Source organism: Ziziphus jujuba, chromosome 5, assembly GCF_031755915.1.
Source record: "Ziziphus jujuba cultivar Dongzao chromosome 5, ASM3175591v1".
Taxonomy (NCBI): domain Eukaryota; kingdom Viridiplantae; phylum Streptophyta; class Magnoliopsida; order Rosales; family Rhamnaceae; genus Ziziphus; species Ziziphus jujuba.
Genome location: NC_083383.1, coordinates 28,926,833 through 28,946,885, shown reverse-complemented (window position 1 = coordinate 28,946,885; position 20,053 = coordinate 28,926,833). Strand labels below are relative to the sequence as shown.

The 20,053-nt window shown below is 29.9% G+C and overlaps 3 protein-coding genes across 3 annotated transcripts; all 3 read right to left on the bottom strand.

The window, feature by feature from the left end:
- Nucleotides 1-1,226: 1,226 nt before the first annotated feature.
- LOC125422964 (uncharacterized) lies at nucleotides 1,227-1,745 on the bottom strand. Its single transcript, XM_048475679.2, has one exon. It carries the CDS (start codon nucleotides 1,743-1,745, stop codon nucleotides 1,227-1,229), a length of 519 nt encoding a protein of 172 aa, XP_048331636.2.
- Nucleotides 1,746-4,471: 2,726 nt separating this feature from the next.
- Nucleotides 4,472-5,017, bottom strand: LOC125422963 (uncharacterized). The gene has a single exon (XM_048475678.2). It carries the CDS (start codon nucleotides 5,015-5,017, stop codon nucleotides 4,472-4,474), a length of 546 nt encoding a protein of 181 aa, XP_048331635.2.
- A 13,171-nt stretch (nucleotides 5,018-18,188) lies between these two features.
- Nucleotides 18,189-19,167, bottom strand: LOC132803657 (mitochondrial Rho GTPase 3-like). The gene is made up of 3 exons (XM_060816988.1): nucleotides 19,061-19,167; nucleotides 18,603-18,738; nucleotides 18,189-18,485 (listed from the first exon to the last, which is right to left on the bottom strand). The coding sequence occupies exons 1-3, from the start codon at nucleotides 19,129-19,131 to the stop codon at nucleotides 18,270-18,272; spliced, it is 423 nt and encodes a 140-aa protein (XP_060672971.1). The 5' UTR covers nucleotides 19,132-19,167; the 3' UTR covers nucleotides 18,189-18,269.
- Nucleotides 19,168-20,053: the final 886 nt, after the last annotated feature.

Below are 20,053 nucleotides of genomic sequence, written 5' to 3'. Positions count from 1 at the left end.
TTTCTTTTTTGTTTTAAAGGCAATTCATTATAACTGGGGAGAGGATTTTGTAACAATCCATACTAAATAATATTTAATTATATATACAAGCATAATCCAATTTGACCAGGTGAATTGCATGTAATCTAATGATTTATTTTCTGTATGATCAAGTTTTGTTTTGACCAGTATACGATTCCATAGAATTCATCAGCATAAGTGATTAGCAATACGTCTAATTTGAATCACAATTTAAAAATGTTTAATTTTTAATCACAATTTTAAATGTTATAGATCTTTAACATTTTATATATTACTATTTTAAGTCACGCTTAATGCATTATCCTTTGAGGATAAACTTGAACTTCTATATAATTTTCTTTTCTTAAAGAAAATTGTATTTAATTAATTCCATGTATATATATATATATATATGAATTCTTGATGAGGTACACTGTGATCCTTAATCTGTTGATTTAGTTAGAAAGTTAATTTTTGGCATTTTGGCAGAATCAATCCACCCATGTTTTATTTGCAAACACTGTCTATAAATATTGAACAATGTGATACACAAACTGGCTTGGGAAATAATGAAGGAGATTTTGTTATTGTTATTATTATATAAAATTGGGTAACCGATTATTTATTTATTTATTTCTTATAATACAGTATCTAATTTTATTTTATTTTAAAATAAAGTATCAATCTTGCACCAAAAAAAAAGGGGGAAAAAAAGAGTATGTAGTCCTTAAAACAGAGAGAGGATATATTGCTATATATGGTCCATCCTATCACAATGTTTATACTGTCAAAAAATAAATAAATAAACGAATATTATTTCACTCTAAAAACGTTCATTGTTATCAAAATGAAAAAAGAAATAATTGACATATACTTCATCAGTATATTTTCTTTTTTTGGACAAAGTACATATCCAAAAACTTATTTCTTTTCATTTATTCTTAAAAAAGTCTTTAAAAAAATTGCATTTTGTTCTCTTGTAGTGTGCAGATGAGTGTACTTAATTTGATTAGCAAATAGAAACAACGTTAATGGAACTTCATATATATATATATATATATATATATGTATGTATAAAAGAAAACTAGGTTCTATTATATATCTTTCTGACTGAGTACAATTATTTTTTTTTTTTTGTTTTAAGTTAAACACCTATTATTATACTTAACAATATACAAAACTAGATCGATAAAAAAGTAGACTAATTTGGTGAGAAAGGAAGCAAACTAAAGCAAATTAGTTACTGCAAATCCAATCCTACTATATAACCAAACTTGATCATTCTTAGCAGATATTTCTGGAATTGGAGAACCATTAGCCAACCCATTTTCACAATTATCTGCATAATCACCGGCTATTTTGACATCATAATTTGCAGATTCAGGATCTTCTTCAAGCTCTGCATGCGCACTTTTGAATGAAGCAACCACAGCTTCATACCAAAAAACACACTGCTCAACGGGTTCAGTTGCTTTTTCCTTGAGCATTTGGTTGATGAAATCATAGCTTTTTTGTGCATCTTCTAAGCTCATCTGAAGTACTATTTCAGCAAGCTTTTTTGGGTCCTCTAAGTCTTTTGTTTTTCGATCTGATCCTATAAGTTGTTGGCATTTTGAAGCGTAATCTCCTGTTTGGCTGCAGATACTATTAACTAGTTTTGATGCTGCATTTGTTGATGAAGAAGATGAGAGGAATATGAGCATAGAAATGGTGAAGAATGTGGAGAAACGGGTTGGGAAATCCATTGGAAATTTTTGTGAAGAAAATTGGATTTCATTGCAAGGCTTTATATATGAGAGTTTTTGCAAAATTGATTGCACGAAATGGGTTAAAGAATTTGTTGGAAATTATAATATTTTTGTTCAAAATATTGAAAATTATAATTGTTTTCTATTTTTTCTTGAAGGACAAGGATTTTTTATTTTTTATTTTTTATTTTTTATTTTATTTTCTTGTTTCCCCTAACTTGAAAATTTTGAGGATCTCATAATGGTATATAATCAATAATTCATTCAATTGGTCAAGATCGCTTTCACTTTAGCTCTAAAAAAGCTTCTAGAAAAGATTATTTTGTAATAATTTATAGTAATTCTTTTAAAGAAACTATCCGTTAAGATCAAGATAAAATAAAAAATATAAAAATAGTATCAAACTATTAAAAAGTAAAGATTTTGTCATTTTCTTAATTTTTTTGAATGGAGACGATTTCTATATATGTATGTATAATCTATATAGATTGTGGATTCTTTAAATGTCATCCTGCAACTCTATACTATGTTAAGCATCAGTTTTTTAATTAAAAGGTCAAACTTATTGGATGTGGTTTTTTATATATGTTAATTTGGACTATCCATTCCTCTTTTTTAATTTTTATTTTATTTCTTTGGTCCTTAACAATTCTTCTAATCTGGGAGTATACCAGTGTTCATATATACATGTCTGTTTCTTACAAGAATTAAAAATAAAAAAAATGAAAAAGAGGTCGCAAAGTTGGGGGCGTTTTGGCTCAAAAGTGTTGCAAGAATTGGTATAACACAGCTGCAACTATAATTGTTTTGACTTTTTTTGTGTGTTTGTGGATAGATATCTAGTTGTTTGACTTATTAATGGAACGTCATACAATGTTATGGATAACAAAACAAATTTACACCATAAAAAAATGCTCTCACATAATAAACTGCATGTGATACATATGAATTTTTTTTTTAGGTACATTGAGATCCTTAAATTGTTGATTTAGTTCTACATTTTTTTGCTTTTGGCAGAATGAATTTATGGTTTCTTTGCAAACACTGTCTACTAACTTGGATGTTGCATTTGCAGGTGAGGAATGTCATCAACAAATCTGCTTTGGAAATTAAGGCCCATATTTGGTAACCTTTTCTAAAACAATTTTTATAAGTCAATTTTATTAAATACAAATGGTAAATTTTAGATTCCATACTTTTAGAATTAAAAAATATGTCTTGTAATATATTTAACAATCTCTTGTTATATATTTAAAATATTTCATGCGATTGTGTTTGATAATTTTATTACTAGAAAAAAAAAATCTATATTATTGGAAATGATAAACATTTTTTATATTTGTATGGGATACATGTTAAATATGGTATATGTCTACATAAAATAATTTTTTTTTTAATTTTAAAATGATAAATATCATTTATATCCTTTTTATATTTCTGTTTCCAAAATTTTCTAGATACATCATATATTTTTAAGATGTTTTATAAACTTATTTATATTTTTAAAAAAAAAATTCTAATTTTTAACAGAGAAATTCTTAGGTAAACAGAGTATGGAGAAACAGAGTATGAAGAAGATGATGGTGGTGGTAGTGGAAGAATGAACTAAACTCTATCTTCATCCATAAAATTGACAAGTTTAATTAAATGGTTCAAGGCAACTTTCTTTATTTTCCAAAAATCTGATTTCAGAAAGCGGAACTACCAAAACATTTTATTTTCTTTCAAGAAAACTAAATTCTACATTCAACCCATGATTCTCCTCTTTCAATATTCCTTTTGAATAATCAAACTTTTTTTTTCTTTTATCTTTCCTTTTTTAAAATAGATTTTTTTTTATCTTAACAAATAAAATTATGTTTTTATTTGTTTGTTTAATCGTATAAGATAAGCCCTAATCCATTAATGGAGAATTTCACAATTTTTTTTTTTTACATATATATATATATATATATATATATATATATATATGGCTAATTGATTGGCAATTATTTGTTTACTATGTATTCTTGAAATATATATACTATCTAACTCTTAAAATAGAGAGAATATAATCCTAGATAGTATTATCCAATTCATAATGTTTAACTACCTCATTCATTGCGATAAATGGAGTAGTCGTTGGAAAAGAGCTTTCAATAGTCAATTTGACTATGTCGTTTTAATCCATAAATTTACAAAGAAAACAGAGTATATTCTTGATTATTGGTAACCATAGATGAGGGAAATTAGACTCGTTCCAAATATAAAAATTCACCAAAAGAGAAAAGCAATAATACCACTTCATTAGTTTAGTTTCTTTTATTTTTTTAAGGACAACACACATATCCAAAACGCTTTTCTTTTTTGTTTTTTTTTTGGCTCCCTCAAAAAAAAAAAAAAAGTCCAAAAGAAAAAACAAATGCATTTTTCCTCACGTTAATGGTATGCAATTTTGAGAGTACATAGTATGGTTACAATACACAAAGAAAATTGATGCAAAAAACTAGGATTACATTATTTAATTCCTGGCTGACAAATTATTTTTTATTTTTTTCTGGGCCTAATTTTTAATTTAAAAAGAATGAGTTTCATTCTAACAAGCCTGATCAATACAAAGACCTGAACGGATAAACACCCAAGAGTACCATTATCATCTAATTAACATAACAAAGCTATAAACCGTAGAAATTGCAAATTATGTAAAGAAATTGAATTTAATAGACTATAAACACATTAACTAATTAATCGCCGTTAGAAGAAGAAAGTTGAACCATATTAGTTGCTGCATCTGAAATCCTACTATGTAACCTAACTTGATCATTTCTATCAGATATCTCTGGAATTGGAGGCCCAACAGCCAACTCTTTATCACAAGTATCTGCGTTGTCACCAGCAGTTTTGGCATCATAGTTTGCGGTTTGAGGATCTTGTTTAAGCTCTCCTTGTGAACTTTTGAATGAATCAACCACAGCTTCATACCAAAAAAGACACTTTTTAATGGGTTCAGCTGGATTGCTCTTGATCATTTGGTTAATAAAATCATAGCTACTTTGTGCATTTGCTATGCTCATTTGGAGCACTATTTCAGCAAGCTTTTTTGGATCCTCTAATGTTTTTGTTTTAGGATCTGATCCAATAAGTTGTTGGCATTTTGTAGAGTATTCTAGGGTTCTTTGGCATACACTATCAATTAGTTTTGATGCTGCTACATTTGGTGGTGAAGGAGATGAAAGAAATATGAGCAAAGAAATGGTGAAGAATTTGAAGAATTGGGTTGGGAAATCCATTGGAAATTTTGTGTGAATTAGGAAAAATTGGTTTTCATTGCTAGGAATTATATAGGCGAGTTTTTTGCAAGATTGATTGCATAAAAATGGGGTGAACAATTTCATGGAAATTATTACCTGTTTACTATTTAAAGGTTACGATTTTTTTAATTCCTAATTGAAAGCTTTACCTGTGATTTTTAGGATTTAATAATGATATTTAGCCATTCACCAAAAAAAAGCATGATATTTAGCCAGAAATTCGTTAAACCGTCAAGATCGTCTCTCTCAATTTTAGTTTTAAAAAGTTCCAAATATAGTTATTTCGTAATAAATATAACCAATATATATACATACATATATATATATATATATATATACATATAAAATATAGAATTTAACGGTACTTTTATTGAATTTTTTATATTTTATATTTTTTTGATATAATGGGGTTCATGAATTCATTATCAGGCTTTAAACCTCTAGATCTAGAGGTCAATAACAATGGTCATTTCGAACTGAGGCTATCCAATGGGGCAGATTTTCTTGAAAGATGAATGTTTTTATTTGAAAAAAAAAAAAAAAAAAAAAAAAAAAAAAAAAAAAGAGAAAAACTCAGATTTTTTGGTCAACGAATAAACGCTGATATTTGACTTTGGTATTTTAAGTGATAGAATTATCCAAATCAAATACACCATAAAAAAAAAGTCCAAAACTATATGTACCAAAAAGAAAAATAGGTCTTTCTTGATTTTATATGTAAAGCAGAGGAAAACAACTGGAAATAATTAATTTTTTTGATAAATCAAAATAATTAATTTTTTTGATAAATCAAAATAATTAATTTTGGGCTTGGATATAGTGTAACAAATATCCTTCATTTAAAGTTTGTTCAATAAGGATTTGTAAGCCTTCTAATCTATAATCTTTCCATAGAAAATAATCTAAAAGATCATTACAAAGTCTTTATTTTATTCCAATTTTTTTTTTTTCTTATAGGAAGTACTCTTTATTTTATTAGGGAAAAATTTTAATTATAACTTTATAAAAAAAGACTTTACTATTATTATTATTATCATCATCATCATCATCATCATTAATGGTGTGGTTAAGCAATTGGTTTATGAAAGAAAAGCTAATTTTTGCATTTGAGGTCGTTTGTTGATTTAGCTGTTGAATCTAATTCAAAAGTTTCATAGCATTTGACATGGTGTAGGGTGTCACTACAGATGTTGTTTTCTAATTTGGATGATGCATTTGTTTTGCAAGAAGCGAGAAATAAGATGAAGAAGCAGCAAATGGTGAATATTGTTAATAATGCCTTGGAGGACTGGATGTGTGTAAATAAAAATGGTTTGGTATTAAATAAGTTTCTTTTATGGAGGAAAGCTAGTGATCAGTGAGATTAAGCCTCTGTTTGGTAAAGTATTTTTTTGGCTAAAAAGCCTTACTTAAGGGTCAAAAATTTTTTTATCAAGAAATAAATATGTGTAGTAAAAGTCAATAAGTACTTATTGATCAAAAAAATAAATTTTTTAAAATTATTTTAGAGAAGTCCAAATTTTGAACTTTTCTAAGAAAGCTTTTTTTTTTTTTTTTTTTTACTTTATGTAGAAATTGAATGAATATTTAATACAACTTAATAAACATTTAATGCAGTTTTTTTATTTACAACCAAACATTTATTAGTTTTTTAATAAAAATTCTTTTGATATATTATACAAAATTCTACAGACTAAACTTTTACTTTCATCAGCTATACCAAACGGATCTAAATAGATAAAAATAAAAATGGCTTGTATAAACAAATTATTGACAACTAGTTGCTTGCTGTTTAAACTAAACAGATTACTAAAGTTATATAAATAAACTTCAATTAGGTTTTTTATTTTTCTAAAAATAAACTGTTACAATTTATTGATGTTATAAAGAGGACAGTAATACTATAGCCAATAAATGCCTTTAGTGTTTCATTGGCCGGCATTGGATATATGAGTTTATATTTATTTTAGATCTTATATTTTGTTACAAAAACTTAGTAAACAATATTTTTGTATTTATTTTGGAAGTAATTAAAAAATAAAGACTTTTTTTCTTATTTTTGATAGAATTAAACAATAATATTTAAGTTGGTGATAGTCCATAATACTTTTTCAACTCATAGTTTGTACTTTATTTTTATAGGGAGGAATTAATTATTATAGTGAAATTAAATCACTTGGTATATCCCTCACATTAGATCATTAGATCATAGATTTAAGATATCACACGAAATTGGTGGACCCATTAATTATATACTTTAAAATCATACCAAATCAATTGTTTGCATCTCACTCTCCCTTCTTTTTCCTTTGTGTCCACCTCTTTTCTCCCTAAATGCTTTACAAGAACTACACCATTCCTCTTTCTCTGTCTTTTCTCCTCTCTGTCTCTCCCTTGCCTCCCCTCTTCTTTTTCATTTGTGTCCACCTTTCCTTCTCCTAAATATGCTATAAAAACTAAATCATATTTATAAAAACTAAAATTCCTCTTCCTCGGTGTCTCTCCTAAGTGTGTTATAAAAACATTTTTCCTTTATGTCCAACTCTCCTTCTCTTTGACTAGGCTTGTGTATTGTTTTTTATGGTATTCTATTAATTTTGGTAAGACATCAATCTAAAATGTTAAATGTAACAGCCCAGACCACCCGCATGTGAATATTATCCGCTTTGGCACTGAGGAATCCTCTTACAATCCAGCCCTCATGGGTTTAAAATGCGTGTTAAATGTAACAGCCCAGACCACCCGCATGTGAATATTGTCCGCTTTGGCACTGAGGAATCCTCTTACAATCCATCCTCTTACAATCCAGCCCTCATGGGTTTAAAATGCGTCTATAAGGAAAGGTATCCACAGCCTTATAAAGCATGCTTCGTTCCCCTTTCCAACCGATGTGAGACTTCACAATCCACCTCTCTTGGGGCTCAGCGTCCTCGCCGGCATACTGATCTAGATACCGATTTTAATACCAACTGTAATAGTCCAGACCATCCGCATGTGAATATTGTCCGCTTTGGCACTGAGGAATTCTCTTACAATCCAGTCCTCACAGGTTTAAAACGCGTCTACAAGGAAAAGGTATCCATAGCCTTATAAAGCATACTTCATTCCTCTTTCCAACCGATGTGGGACCTCACATTAAGCCCATTAATTGTGATTTTAAAATCATCCCAAACTGACAATTTTTAGTCTACAAACAAGTGGGTTATAAAAACATTTTTCCTTTGTGTCTACCTCTCTTTCTTGTTGACTAAGCCTGTGCATTTTTTTTCCATGGTATTTGATTGATTTTGTTGTTCATAAAAACAACAAACATTGCATTTTGTATATCTTTCATTAACTGCATAAAAATAAAGGAACATTGAATTTTGTACATCGCTAATTAACTGTAAAAAAATAAAGGTAGACAATTATATTATATGGTATAAAAGCTAAATTTACAAAATATGGTTTATATTTTTTGAACATTTCATTAACTTTCCCTTGCCCACTCAATGCTTAAAATATTCTATTTCTCATGCAGTGCTTGAACAATAAATATTTAAGTTAATATTTTAACATAATGAAATGAATATAAAATATTAAAACTTTCTTATCGAAATTTCTTTTAGCAGGTTGGTAATATAGGTTGTAAATTTGTCCTACTTAACATGTTGTAAATAGATTGGCACGACAAATTATCTTCTAGTCTCCTCATTAGGAACTTCAAAATATTATTGCTACGTTGACTATTATCCTGCATCTTTTTTTAGTTACATTTTTTTATTTTTTTTATTTTTAATCAAACTTATTTTCAATTTAACTGATTATCCTCTAATGTTTTATGGGTCTTCTTAACAACCACATTCATTGGATCCTCACCAATCTTATCAACCTCAGGGCACATTAACTACCTTACTAATGGTCTCCTTATTAACCAATAAATGAGGATTTAGAAATCGAGGTGATGAAAAGTTACTATGTCATAGCATGCTACTTCTAGCTTCCTCAAACTAGGGGAAACAATTTTTGAAAAATTCAGCCCTCCCCAAACATTCAACTTCTGACCTTCATCATCCAAGTTCTTCCTGATGCCACTAACTTTAACATCAATAGATGGACAATGGTTATATAAACTAGGCTCAAATATTCTTGAATTGACATTTGATTTGTCTCTTACATTTAGTAGCATTGTAAACTTTCATGAAGATCAAATAAGCTACAAGTTGTAAACTTCCCTTTTCATAATATTAAGATCTTTATACTATATGCAAAAATGGAAGTATAATGAAATATATATATATATATATATGCAATGTAAATCAAAAATTTTATAAATACTCGAAATCTAAACTTGAAAAACTTTTTGAACATAATTGATTTTGATACATTAATGTTAAAATCTTTTTTAGTTCTTTAAATGTGTTTTTAATTTTTGAATGGAATTGTTGAATTTTACCCATTGGATAGTGTGAAATTGAATTTTTTACAAAGATGATGTTATGTACTTTTATGAATAGTTATTCTCTATAATTATTCAACTCATTAGACACTTATAGTCTCGGTTTTATATTTTGTTTGTTGTGAGAAGTATTATTAATTTGCATTATACGATGTTTGATAATACTGGTGTTATTGCTACGTTGATTGCTTATCCCTGCATCTTAGTTTAGTTATATTTTTATTATTTTTTAATTTTTAATCAGACTTATTTTCAATTTAACTTATTTTAAAATCTTTACAAAATCAAAATTTAAAGTTTTTCCTTTGGCTTTAAAAAATATTTAACTTTTTTAATATACATTTGTAAACAAATTTATTGCAAACCTAGGTTATATAAACTTGATATATATATATATATATATGTCAAGATTGAAATCACTTAATATATGAATGTGATAAGTAAGACTAACAACTATAACACAAATGTGATAGATTAAAATAATTATGTCAAAATATAATTAACAAAACATGAATCACGATATAGAAAGAATTTATTTTTGAAACAAACCTGATAATAAGTTAGTACTTTCTTTTCATTTGAATCTTTTCTATAGATTTAATACAAATAGTACCATCCTAGTCAATAGCACCCTCTAATGTCTCATCAAGGGGTCTACCAAAATTACAAATTTTAGTTTTATGGATCTTCTTAACAATTACATTCGTAGGCTCCTCACCAACCTTATCAATCTCGGGACACCTTTACCACCTCACTAATGGTCTCCTTATTCACCCATAAATGACGATTTAGAAATCGAGGTGATGAAAAATTATTGTGTCATATCATGCTATTTCTACTTCCTCAAAACTAGGGGAAGTGATTTTTGAAAGATTCAGACCTCCACAAACATTCAGCTTCTGACTGTCATCATCCAAGTTCTCTCTGATACCGTTGACTTTAATATCAGCAGATGGACAATGGTTATATAAACTATGCTCAGGATATTCTTGAAGTGACATTTGTCTCTTACATTTAATCGCATTGCAAACTTCCCTGATGACCAAATAAGCTACGAGTTATAAACTTCCATTCTTGTAATGTTCAGATCTTTATACTGTATGTAAAAATGGAAGTAAAATGAGATATATAAGCAGTGTAAATCAAACATTTATAAACACTCGAAATCTAAATTTGAAAAACCTTTTTGAAGTTAATTGATTTTGATACCTTGATGTGAAAATGTCTTCAAATCCTTAATTTTGTTTTCAATTTTTTAATGGAATCGTTGAATTTTACCCTTTGGATGATATGAAATAGAATTTTTGACAAACATGATGTTATGTAGTTTTATGAATTGTTATTCTCTGTAATTATTCAACTCATTAAACATTTATATTCTCGGATTTTTGTTTTGTTTTTAGTGGGAAATATTATTAATTTTCCTTATACGATATTCGGTAATGCTGATATTATCACTGCATTGACTGATTATCGCTGCATATTTTTTTAGTTACATTTTTTCTTTTTCTTATTTTAATCATACTTATTTTCAATTTAACTTATTTTACAATTTTAGCAAAATCAAAAGTTAAATTTTTTCCTTTGGCCTTAAAAAATATTTAACTTTTTTAATATATATTTGTAAACAAATTTATTGGAAAATTGTCAAATTATTTTGCCAAATATTTACCCAAAAAATTAAAAATAAAAATTTAGCTTTTCTTGATTTAAGGAATTTTCTAAAAACTCAACTGCAAATTTCTATGTTTTTATTAGCTCTACTTAAAATGATTATTCTAAATTATTATTAAAAAATATTTAACGTATGTTTTGTATATTTTCTATAATTTATAGACTATTCATGGGAATAAATGACCATTTGCAATAGGCTATTTTGCATAAGTATCATACCATGTTTAGCGTTGCATTGTCATGTACTAGTTTATTCTTCATAGTTTTATATATTGTAATATTATCTTCTTATTATTGTTTCTATTATTAGTAATAGATAGTGATATATTAAAATACAAATAAAAATAAAATAATAATTTGCAATCATGTTATAATTATATTCTTATTTTCATTGTGTTAATATTTACTATTTCCATTAATGTTGCTGTTATTAGTAATGATTATGATTATAGTTTCCTAGTATAACAAAAATGTTTAATTATACTATTATTATTTGATTATTTAATTTTTTATATTATTCAAAAATTATGTGCTATCAATAAAATTTCTAATGTTATTGATTATTATTTGCTATTTATATGCTTTACAAATTATTATTATTATTATTATTATTGCAAAATAGTTTCAAAAAATTATTATATAAAAATATAAAAAGAAAAATTTATTTATAAAAATATATATTTCGATTTTTGTTATTAATTTTATATTAGTTATTATAATTTTTAAAATTTTAATCTAATAATAATTTAGCTTGTTTGAAATTGATTTATGAGGGATGTGAATGAAATTGAATTATTTAAGATACCATATAGGAGAGAGAAAATGGTTTGATGGGTGGATTTCATCAATAAAGATATTGAATAATATTTTAAATCTAAAAGCTAGATCTGAATTATAGCAAACCTCTAAGAGGTATGTGGAATTTTCCTTTTAAGAAATAACTCAATGGGTTTAAGGTTGTTTTATGAAAAATTTTGAGGTTTTCATTGTAATTCGTTGTGTAGATGAAGGGGGATTTAGATTTCATTATGTAAAAGATGTCTGAGGCTGCCAATTAAAATTTGTTATCACCTTATCTTTGAGTCTAACTTTTAATCAAGGAATTCGTTATCGGCTTATTTTATCAAAGTTAAGAATTGGTAAGTCGTTCTTTGGTGATTAAAAGGTGTTTTGTGTTTTTTCAAACAAAAGACAACTTTTTTTTTATATAATATTTTATGCAATAGAAAATTTTGTCTGATTTGGATCCTTTATATTTTTGTTTGCATTTTTTGAATAATATTTGTATTGGTAGGCAATGTTTTTGATGCTCTATGTCTATGATGGGTTCAATAGTCAGCAGATTCCTCTTCTTGAATTGTTTTCAATCCTTTGCTAAATCAGGCACATTTGCTCTAGAATCATCATTACATCTGTTTTGATAAAAATAGCAAATTTGCTAGATTGATTGAGTAATATTAGTAATAATCATTTTGTAACATCACAAAGAAAAGAGTGTTCATAGGATTATACTACAAGCAGAAATGAAGAAGTAGGGATCTTGTAAAATGGTGGAGTGGTGGATGAGGAGAAAGAAGTCTAGCTTTTGTCAAATGAGACATAGCAAATAGGTGTCTATACCAGCTTTTTAAGGAGCTTGAATGTAACACCCCGTACCAAAAATACACATAATTAAATAAGTTTGACTAAGTTTGATCAAGTTTGACCAAATGAACAATATGTGAAAGAATAATTTACATTTTAACTTTGTGACACTAGTATTCGGTTTGAGGAAATTAGATTTAAGTTCTAAACCTTCTTTTTGAATTGATGGATGGAGTTTTTTTTTTTTTTTAGAAAGTTATGAGTTGTTACTTATGCTTCTAGACAATGAAGGAAGCACGAGCTGAATTATCCGACTCATGAGCTTGAGCTTGCTGCAATGATTTTTTTTTATATTGCAAGTTTGGAGGCACTACTTGTATAGAGTTGCTTGTCGGACCCTTACTGATCATAGGAGCACTAAGTATTTGTTTACTCAAAAGGAGTTGCACTTAAGACAAAGGAGATGGATAGATTGCTCAAAGATTATGATTGCACTATTTCTTTGATGTTTGAGTTGCACAGTTGGGTGTTAATTTGTGCATGCATACTTCATGAGGACTTTTTACTAGCTTTTGACTACGACCAATACTTATGGATTGTGTTTTTTAGGTCTAATTTGAAGTCCCTTACTTAATGAGTATAAGAAGAAAAGTTAAACAAGGGGGAAGTCATATTTCACTATCAGAGGCAATAGAGCATTGGTGATTAGTTCTAGGCTTTGTGTTCCCGCAAAGGAAGAGCTAAAAAAGGCAAGTACTGGATGAAGCACATAGTTCTGCGTATGCCATGCATCCCGGTAGCATCAAAATGTACCATACCTTGAAAAATCATTATTGGTGGGCAGGGATGAAAAGAGAAGTTGCTGATTATGTATCCAAGTGTTTCATTTGCCAATAAGTGAAAGTAGAGAGATAAGAGCCTTTTAGACTTCTACAGCTCTTATCCATCCTAGAATGGAAATGGGAGCGCATCACGATGGATTCTATATTCAAGCTTTCCCCCCCACAGTTCAGAGGCATGACGGTATTTGGGTGATCGTGGATCGACTCACTAAGTCTGCACATTTCCTACCCTTTCGTAAGAAGTTTTCTCCTCAAAAGTTAGCGAAACTCTTTATGAATCATATAGTGAGCTTGCGTGGAGTGTCAATATTGATTATATCTGACAGAGATCCACGGTTCACTTTGAGATTTTGGCGAAGATTAATGAATGAACTTGGTGTCAAGTTGAATTTGAGTACCGCTTTTCACCCTCAGACCAATGGACAATCTGAGAGGACTATTCAGACCTTCGAGGACATGTTGAGATCATGTATGCTACAGTTCAAGGGGAATTGGAACAAGTATCTACCTTTAGCAGAGTTCACCTAAAACAATAGCTATCACTCGAGCATTGAGATGTCACCTTATGAGGCATTGTATGGGAGACAATGTCGAACTCCATTATATTGGAATGAGACAGGTGAAAGGAAATTTCTAGGCCCTGAGATTGTACAGGCGACAGTGGACAAGGTCAATATTATACGGGCCAAGTTGAAAGCAGCACAGGACTTTTATGTGCTTAAAATTGATTTATGGTGAATATATTTCACTGTGATATTTCTGGTTTTCGTATGAAATGATGTTTTGAGATTTTGAAGGATTTAATTAAGAGGTGGGAGTTTAAATGTTAAATTATGATTTATGATACAGTATCGTTTGGAAAAGTACATTTATAATCTTACAAGATTGTCTCATGTATACTGTATTAGTTATTTTTAAATTGATGTACCATGGAATGCCAATACCTTGGATCAGTATTATATTATATTATATTACTGCGCGCTAGGTTGACCACGGTGCCGTGAGGTTGGTTTCATCCAATGATCATCTATTATTACCACGGACTGTGAGGTCGGGTTTGTCCGACGGTTTATTATTATTACCACGGTGCCGTGAGGTTGGTTTCATCCAACGGTCATCTATTATTACCACGGACTGTGAGGTCGGGTTTATCCGACGGTTTATTATTATTACCACGGTGCCGTGAGGTTGGTTTCATCCAACGGTTATCTATTATTACCACGGACTGTGAGGTCGGGTTTATCCAACGATTTATTATTATTGTCACGGTGCCATGAGGTAGGTATCATCCAACGGTTATCTATTATTACCATGGACTGTGAGGTCGAGTTTATCCAACGGTTTATTATTATTGCCACGGTGCCGTGAGGTGGGTATCATCCAACGGTTTATTATTATCACGGACCGTGAGGTTGGTTACGTCCCGACGGTTATTTATTATTTCCATGACATCGTTATATATTGAGGGTCGTGAGGTGGGTGTATCCCACGGTTTGTATATTTATACATCGTATGGTACATTGTATGTGTTTGTATATATTGTTTATTTACAAATATTGTGGTGATTTCTATTTTTTTCATATTTATTTGGTGGAACTGTATTCATTATATTTTATGCCCAAATGTTTATATCTTGATTTGAGATATTTCATAATATTACAATGATCGTTCATTCATATTTTTGAGCATCAATTTTTATGATATTAATTGGGGTACAAGTTTGGATTTTGGTAAAATGATTTTAAACGGGGAACTTTTCAAAAGAGTTGAACGAGAGGTCTTGAGAGAAAGATTTTTCAGAAGTAAATCATTATTTTTCTATTATACTATGTCACTTACTGAGATTCTTTATCTCACGTTTTATTGTTTTAAATTCGTTCCCTTAAGCCCAGGCGGCTAGTAGCAGTCTATCTCGCGCACAGTTTACCTCTTGTTTCCTTCCACTACAGCAGCTGTATTTATCCTTTCTTTACCTATTGTTATCTTCTGGACTTATTTATTACTTATTTGTACTCATAGACCTTGTTGACACTCTTAGAATACTCTGATACCAAGCTGACAGGATCAACATATTGTTCACTTGGTCAAACTTAGTCAAACTTATTTAATTATGTGTATTTTTGGTACGGAGTGTTACATTAAAGTTGTAGGAATTTAGTTCTTAAGAAGAATTTGAGTAGGATTCGAATGCCAACAAGTAACTTAAGCACCCACTTGAATTAGTAGTTGTAGCTCAACGCCCCCTTCCAAGGGGGAAAAATAAAAAAATAAAAAAATAAAAAGGAAAGGACTAGATATGGTTGAAGGCCACTGATACCAGTTTTACTACCATCAGGAACGTAAGCGGGCCTATAGCAAGATAAATATACTTGTTTTCAAGCTTTCTGTGAACTGAAATAATACTAGATAATTATAATATGGAATAATAACTTGTTTTCAAGCTCTCTGTGACGATATTATGAGGATTTAGGTATCCCTATAATTAATATCAGGAGTATATTGTTGTGGTTTACCTCCTAATTTTCATCGTTTGGTATAATTTTTATGCCAATTTTCTGTATCTGTAATTGATTTTTCTTTTCTTAATTTGTTGTTTATGCTAATTTTCTTTCTCTATATATGCATTTAACAAAGGAAGTGAAGCATTCACTGTTTGCAAGTAATATCGCAATTTGATGACCACTCAACACGTGCTTATTTGGCTGCGGCAAAAGAACTATAAATGCTCTTACAGCAACTTTGTAATGCAGAGAAAAGAAAATGAAGAAGCCCAAGACAGATATTGATAGGCATAACAAGAGGAAATCAGAGTTCAATTAAAAAAAAAAAAAATTGGTTTAGTTGTATGCATTAGGACTCTCTTGCAGGTACTTCTCAAGAAAATCTTAAAAAAGAGATGAGCAGCCTTCTCTTTCCCTGCCTCGATATTGTCTTCTTTGATGCCGTGGTCATGGTCGGCGCTTTTTGTGTGGTTTTTGCTGATGCTCTTGACGATGGATCCTCTATCAGCTGCTATAAACTTGTTCTCCTAAGAGATTTTCTTACGTTTGTCTATCAAAGCATATCTCTTTTGATCAAACTATAAAACGTACACGAAGTTGTTTTTCTCAACTGTTTTAATTATCTTTTGCTAATTTGAATAGTTGAAGTGGCTACCTGCAAATTCAAAACATTGACGGAATGAGAAACTGACTCCAGAAAACATGATGATCAAGAGGAGATAATGATGTAAAACTAACTAATACTAACCTTCGCCAAAAATGACCTTCTTGATGGTTCCAGCTCCTCCTTCTCCTTAATTAATGATGTAAGCATCTTAACAACATTGAAAGCGAGCTTCTCGGAAGAGGTTATCAGCATCAACTATCAAGGACAAAGGCCTTCAGAAGCTTTGCTGGAGGGATAGAGGAAGTCAACTCTGTCTGATTCATTAGATGGAACATCCATGGTAGCTAAAAGGGTCTGAAAAATGAGTTCAAAGAAAGAATGAAAGACCAGGAGTGTATTCCTAAAACATGAAGTGCTTTTTGAGATGGAGAGAAATGCATAAAAGAGTTGCTACTTGCAGACTTTGTCCGTAGGGTGGTCAATCGCTTCAGCCATGCAGCTGTTACTATTTTTTTCTTTTTTCTTTTTTCTTTTCTTTTTTTTTTTTTTTTAATGGATGCTAGCAAAATTTCATAACGGAAGCTTCTATTTGGACAAAAGAAATCCACCTTTGAATATTGATTCTGAAAAAACTCCATTGATTATGAAAGTTTGCTCTTTGCTTTAGAAAATAAATAGGAATTTCCATGAAAATAAATAGGAATTTCAATGTTTTTGGCCCCCAAACTATGTTTACATTTTAGTGACTAGTTGGGAGTGGTTAGTATCAACACTTATCCACCGGGTAATTAACAATCCTGTTGTACAGGAAAATAAAATAAAATAAAATAGCCATTATGTCTTTTTCTGACGATTATAGAAGTCTCAAATTTTATTCAAATAAAATAGTTATTATGCCTTTGTTTGACTATCATACAAGTCTAAAATTTTATCCATCGACTAATAAAGTTAATAAATGAATTGTAATTACAATTGAAACAATCGAAAATGATATATAAGTTAATATATGCTTTAAAATTGAAAATGAAAAAAATAAAAAAAGTAAAATAGAGATCTATTCAGGAATTAATTTTATTGCACTTATATCCCGTAACACTTCTATTAGAAACAGCCTACAAAACGGTAGTGGAATATTTGATAACACACAAAAAAAACCAATTTGTAAAGCTGCAATATAGTTATTTGATTTTATAATTTTCTTTTTCTTGATAATGGAAAGAAGATATGTTGTTATAAGACGACATTTACATAATTTATTAGCCCATGCAAATATATCAAATTAATTTAATTTGTTAAAAAGGTCATATTAATATTAAAAATATTATATATTTAATTCATCCTTAGATATAGTCCACCTAAATATTAATCAAACACAATCTTAAATAAGTTAGATATTAGATGTAACTAACATCCACATAAATATAGAAGTAGACTAAAAACATTTCATTATAATTTACATCTTATACCTATACAGACCAGTCTTAAATTTTAAGTGTCTGGCCAAACAAACGAAGCCTACATGGCCACTGCAAACCCACCTTGGACCCTACACTTAATTCAACCTTAAGACTACAAGATTTCCACTTCATGACCGCTTCTTGCAAACCCACCTCCGACCACTCAGTCGATTCAACTCAAGACTAGAAGACACCAACTTCAAAGCCGATACTAACTTCATGACCGCATGCGAAGCCAACTCCGACTTCCGAGCAGGGCATCCACCAGCTTTTACAATCTCATAGAATATGTCATTCGAATCACCCACTTCTGTAGTGATAGGTAATAGAGTATCCTGACCCCCCTACAAACTCAAGTAGATAGATAATGAATGCAAGATGACAAATAAAATGTCACCAGACAAAAGTAAGGGAGAAAAGAAAGAACGCAACGAGTCCAACCTCTAAAACTATTTTCATACCTGTTGTATGGCAAATGAAAGGGAACAGTTATCAGCTGCAATGTATCTCATAGGCACCTCAGATTTGGTATCCTTGCAATGCTGAGCAACTTTCTTCAGCAAATTAGTTGCTCCATTCCTCGACAACACATCAGAACTGACAAAGCAAAAGGATTAACCAAAATCTATCAATAAACATAACTGCAACTGCAAAAATGTAACCAGGACAATGAAAGACATGGACAAGTGTCCAAGTGATCGTAGCTCTCAGCAAACCTAAATTCACTTGTGCCAATAATATTGGCACCCAAACTCATATTTTCTACATGGCCAATGCATTATCAATTCACACACAGAACAGAAGGGAAAATATTGAAATATTAACAATCGTTAAGAAATAAGACAATTCCAAATCTGTAGACAGACAATAATTCCTTCATAAGCAAAAGAGCGTTGATGATAGAAGCCTTCTTGCTTACCTATCATAAACAAAAACAGCTACATCACAGGCAGCCAAAGCCCCTCGATTTAAAAGAAATGTGTCGACCATATCTTCAGGGAACTCTCTTAAAACAAGAATCTTTTTAGTTCCCTGCAAAAATTACCAAGATATTTAGGTTTGGATACAACTAGTAATTCAAAGCAACAACTTTGAGTTCCATATTTTCGCTCTTGGAAGAAATGAATCACACGATTTGTTCGAAAACCATAAGAGAGAACCTCTGTCGTATTATGCCTTCTCTTCACAATAACATGTATCCCAAACATGCTCAGGATGTAGAGAAAGCACAAAATATATTTGATTATAACAGGTTCAAAACAAAAGGTGCTAAATGTAAAAGCATTTACCCAAGATTGATCAACAACATTGGCCGCATAGCGGCAATCAAAGGTTGGAGTATAAGCATCACGATGCGACCTGCAGTTCAAATGAACACTGGTGAATGTTATGTTACTTGTTAACAAAGAATATATATTAGCAGGAACAACCAGATTTAAAATATAATTATTCAATAGGGTTAACCTTTTAATAAAAGAATCCAATAATGCAGACTTTCCAGACTTCTTTGGGCGAAATACAAATCACTGGAAAACATTCCTTCCCTGTTGTTGCAATTGGCAATCTACACCCATTTTGCAATCTGTACTCCTCTTTCTAGTTACAGAAAAAGCAGATGAAGGTTCACTAGCATAACCAATGTATATAAGATTCTTCATGCTACAAGTTGGTGTGGAAGTGTCATGAAAGCCCACTGCAAACACATATTTCTTAAATATTTTAGGCACTTATTAACTAAAAATGAGAGAGAGAGAGAGAGAGAGAGAGAGAGAGAGAGAGAGGGGAAAAAAAAATGAGAATTTGTAACCATTCATCCATAAAATTTCTAAACTCGAACATACATACAGATCAAGACTCACATTTTTATAGAGAAGGGGGAAAAAATATTGCAGCTTGTTTTACCAATCAAAAG

Bases quoted from the DNA above. Each gene is read 5' to 3' on its own strand.
- LOC125422964 (XM_048475679.2), bottom strand. From the start codon at position 1,745: ATGGATTTCCCAACCCGTTTCTCCACATTCTTCACCATTTCTATGCTC.
- LOC125422963 (XM_048475678.2), bottom strand. From the start codon at position 5,017: ATGGATTTCCCAACCCAATTCTTCAAATTCTTCACCATTTCTTTGCTC.
- LOC132803657 (XM_060816988.1), bottom strand. From the start codon at position 19,131: ATGGTCGACACATTTCTTTTAAATCGAGGGGCTTTGGCTGCCTGTGAT. The intron at 18,739-19,060 runs GTAAGCAAGAAG...TTGCTTTGTCAG, and splicing joins GCTGTTTTTGTTTATGATAG to TTCTGATGTGTTGTCGAGGA. The intron at 18,486-18,602 runs GTATGAAAATAG...TTGAGTTTGTAG, and splicing joins TTTCATTTGCCATACAACAG to GGGGGTCAGGATACTCTATT.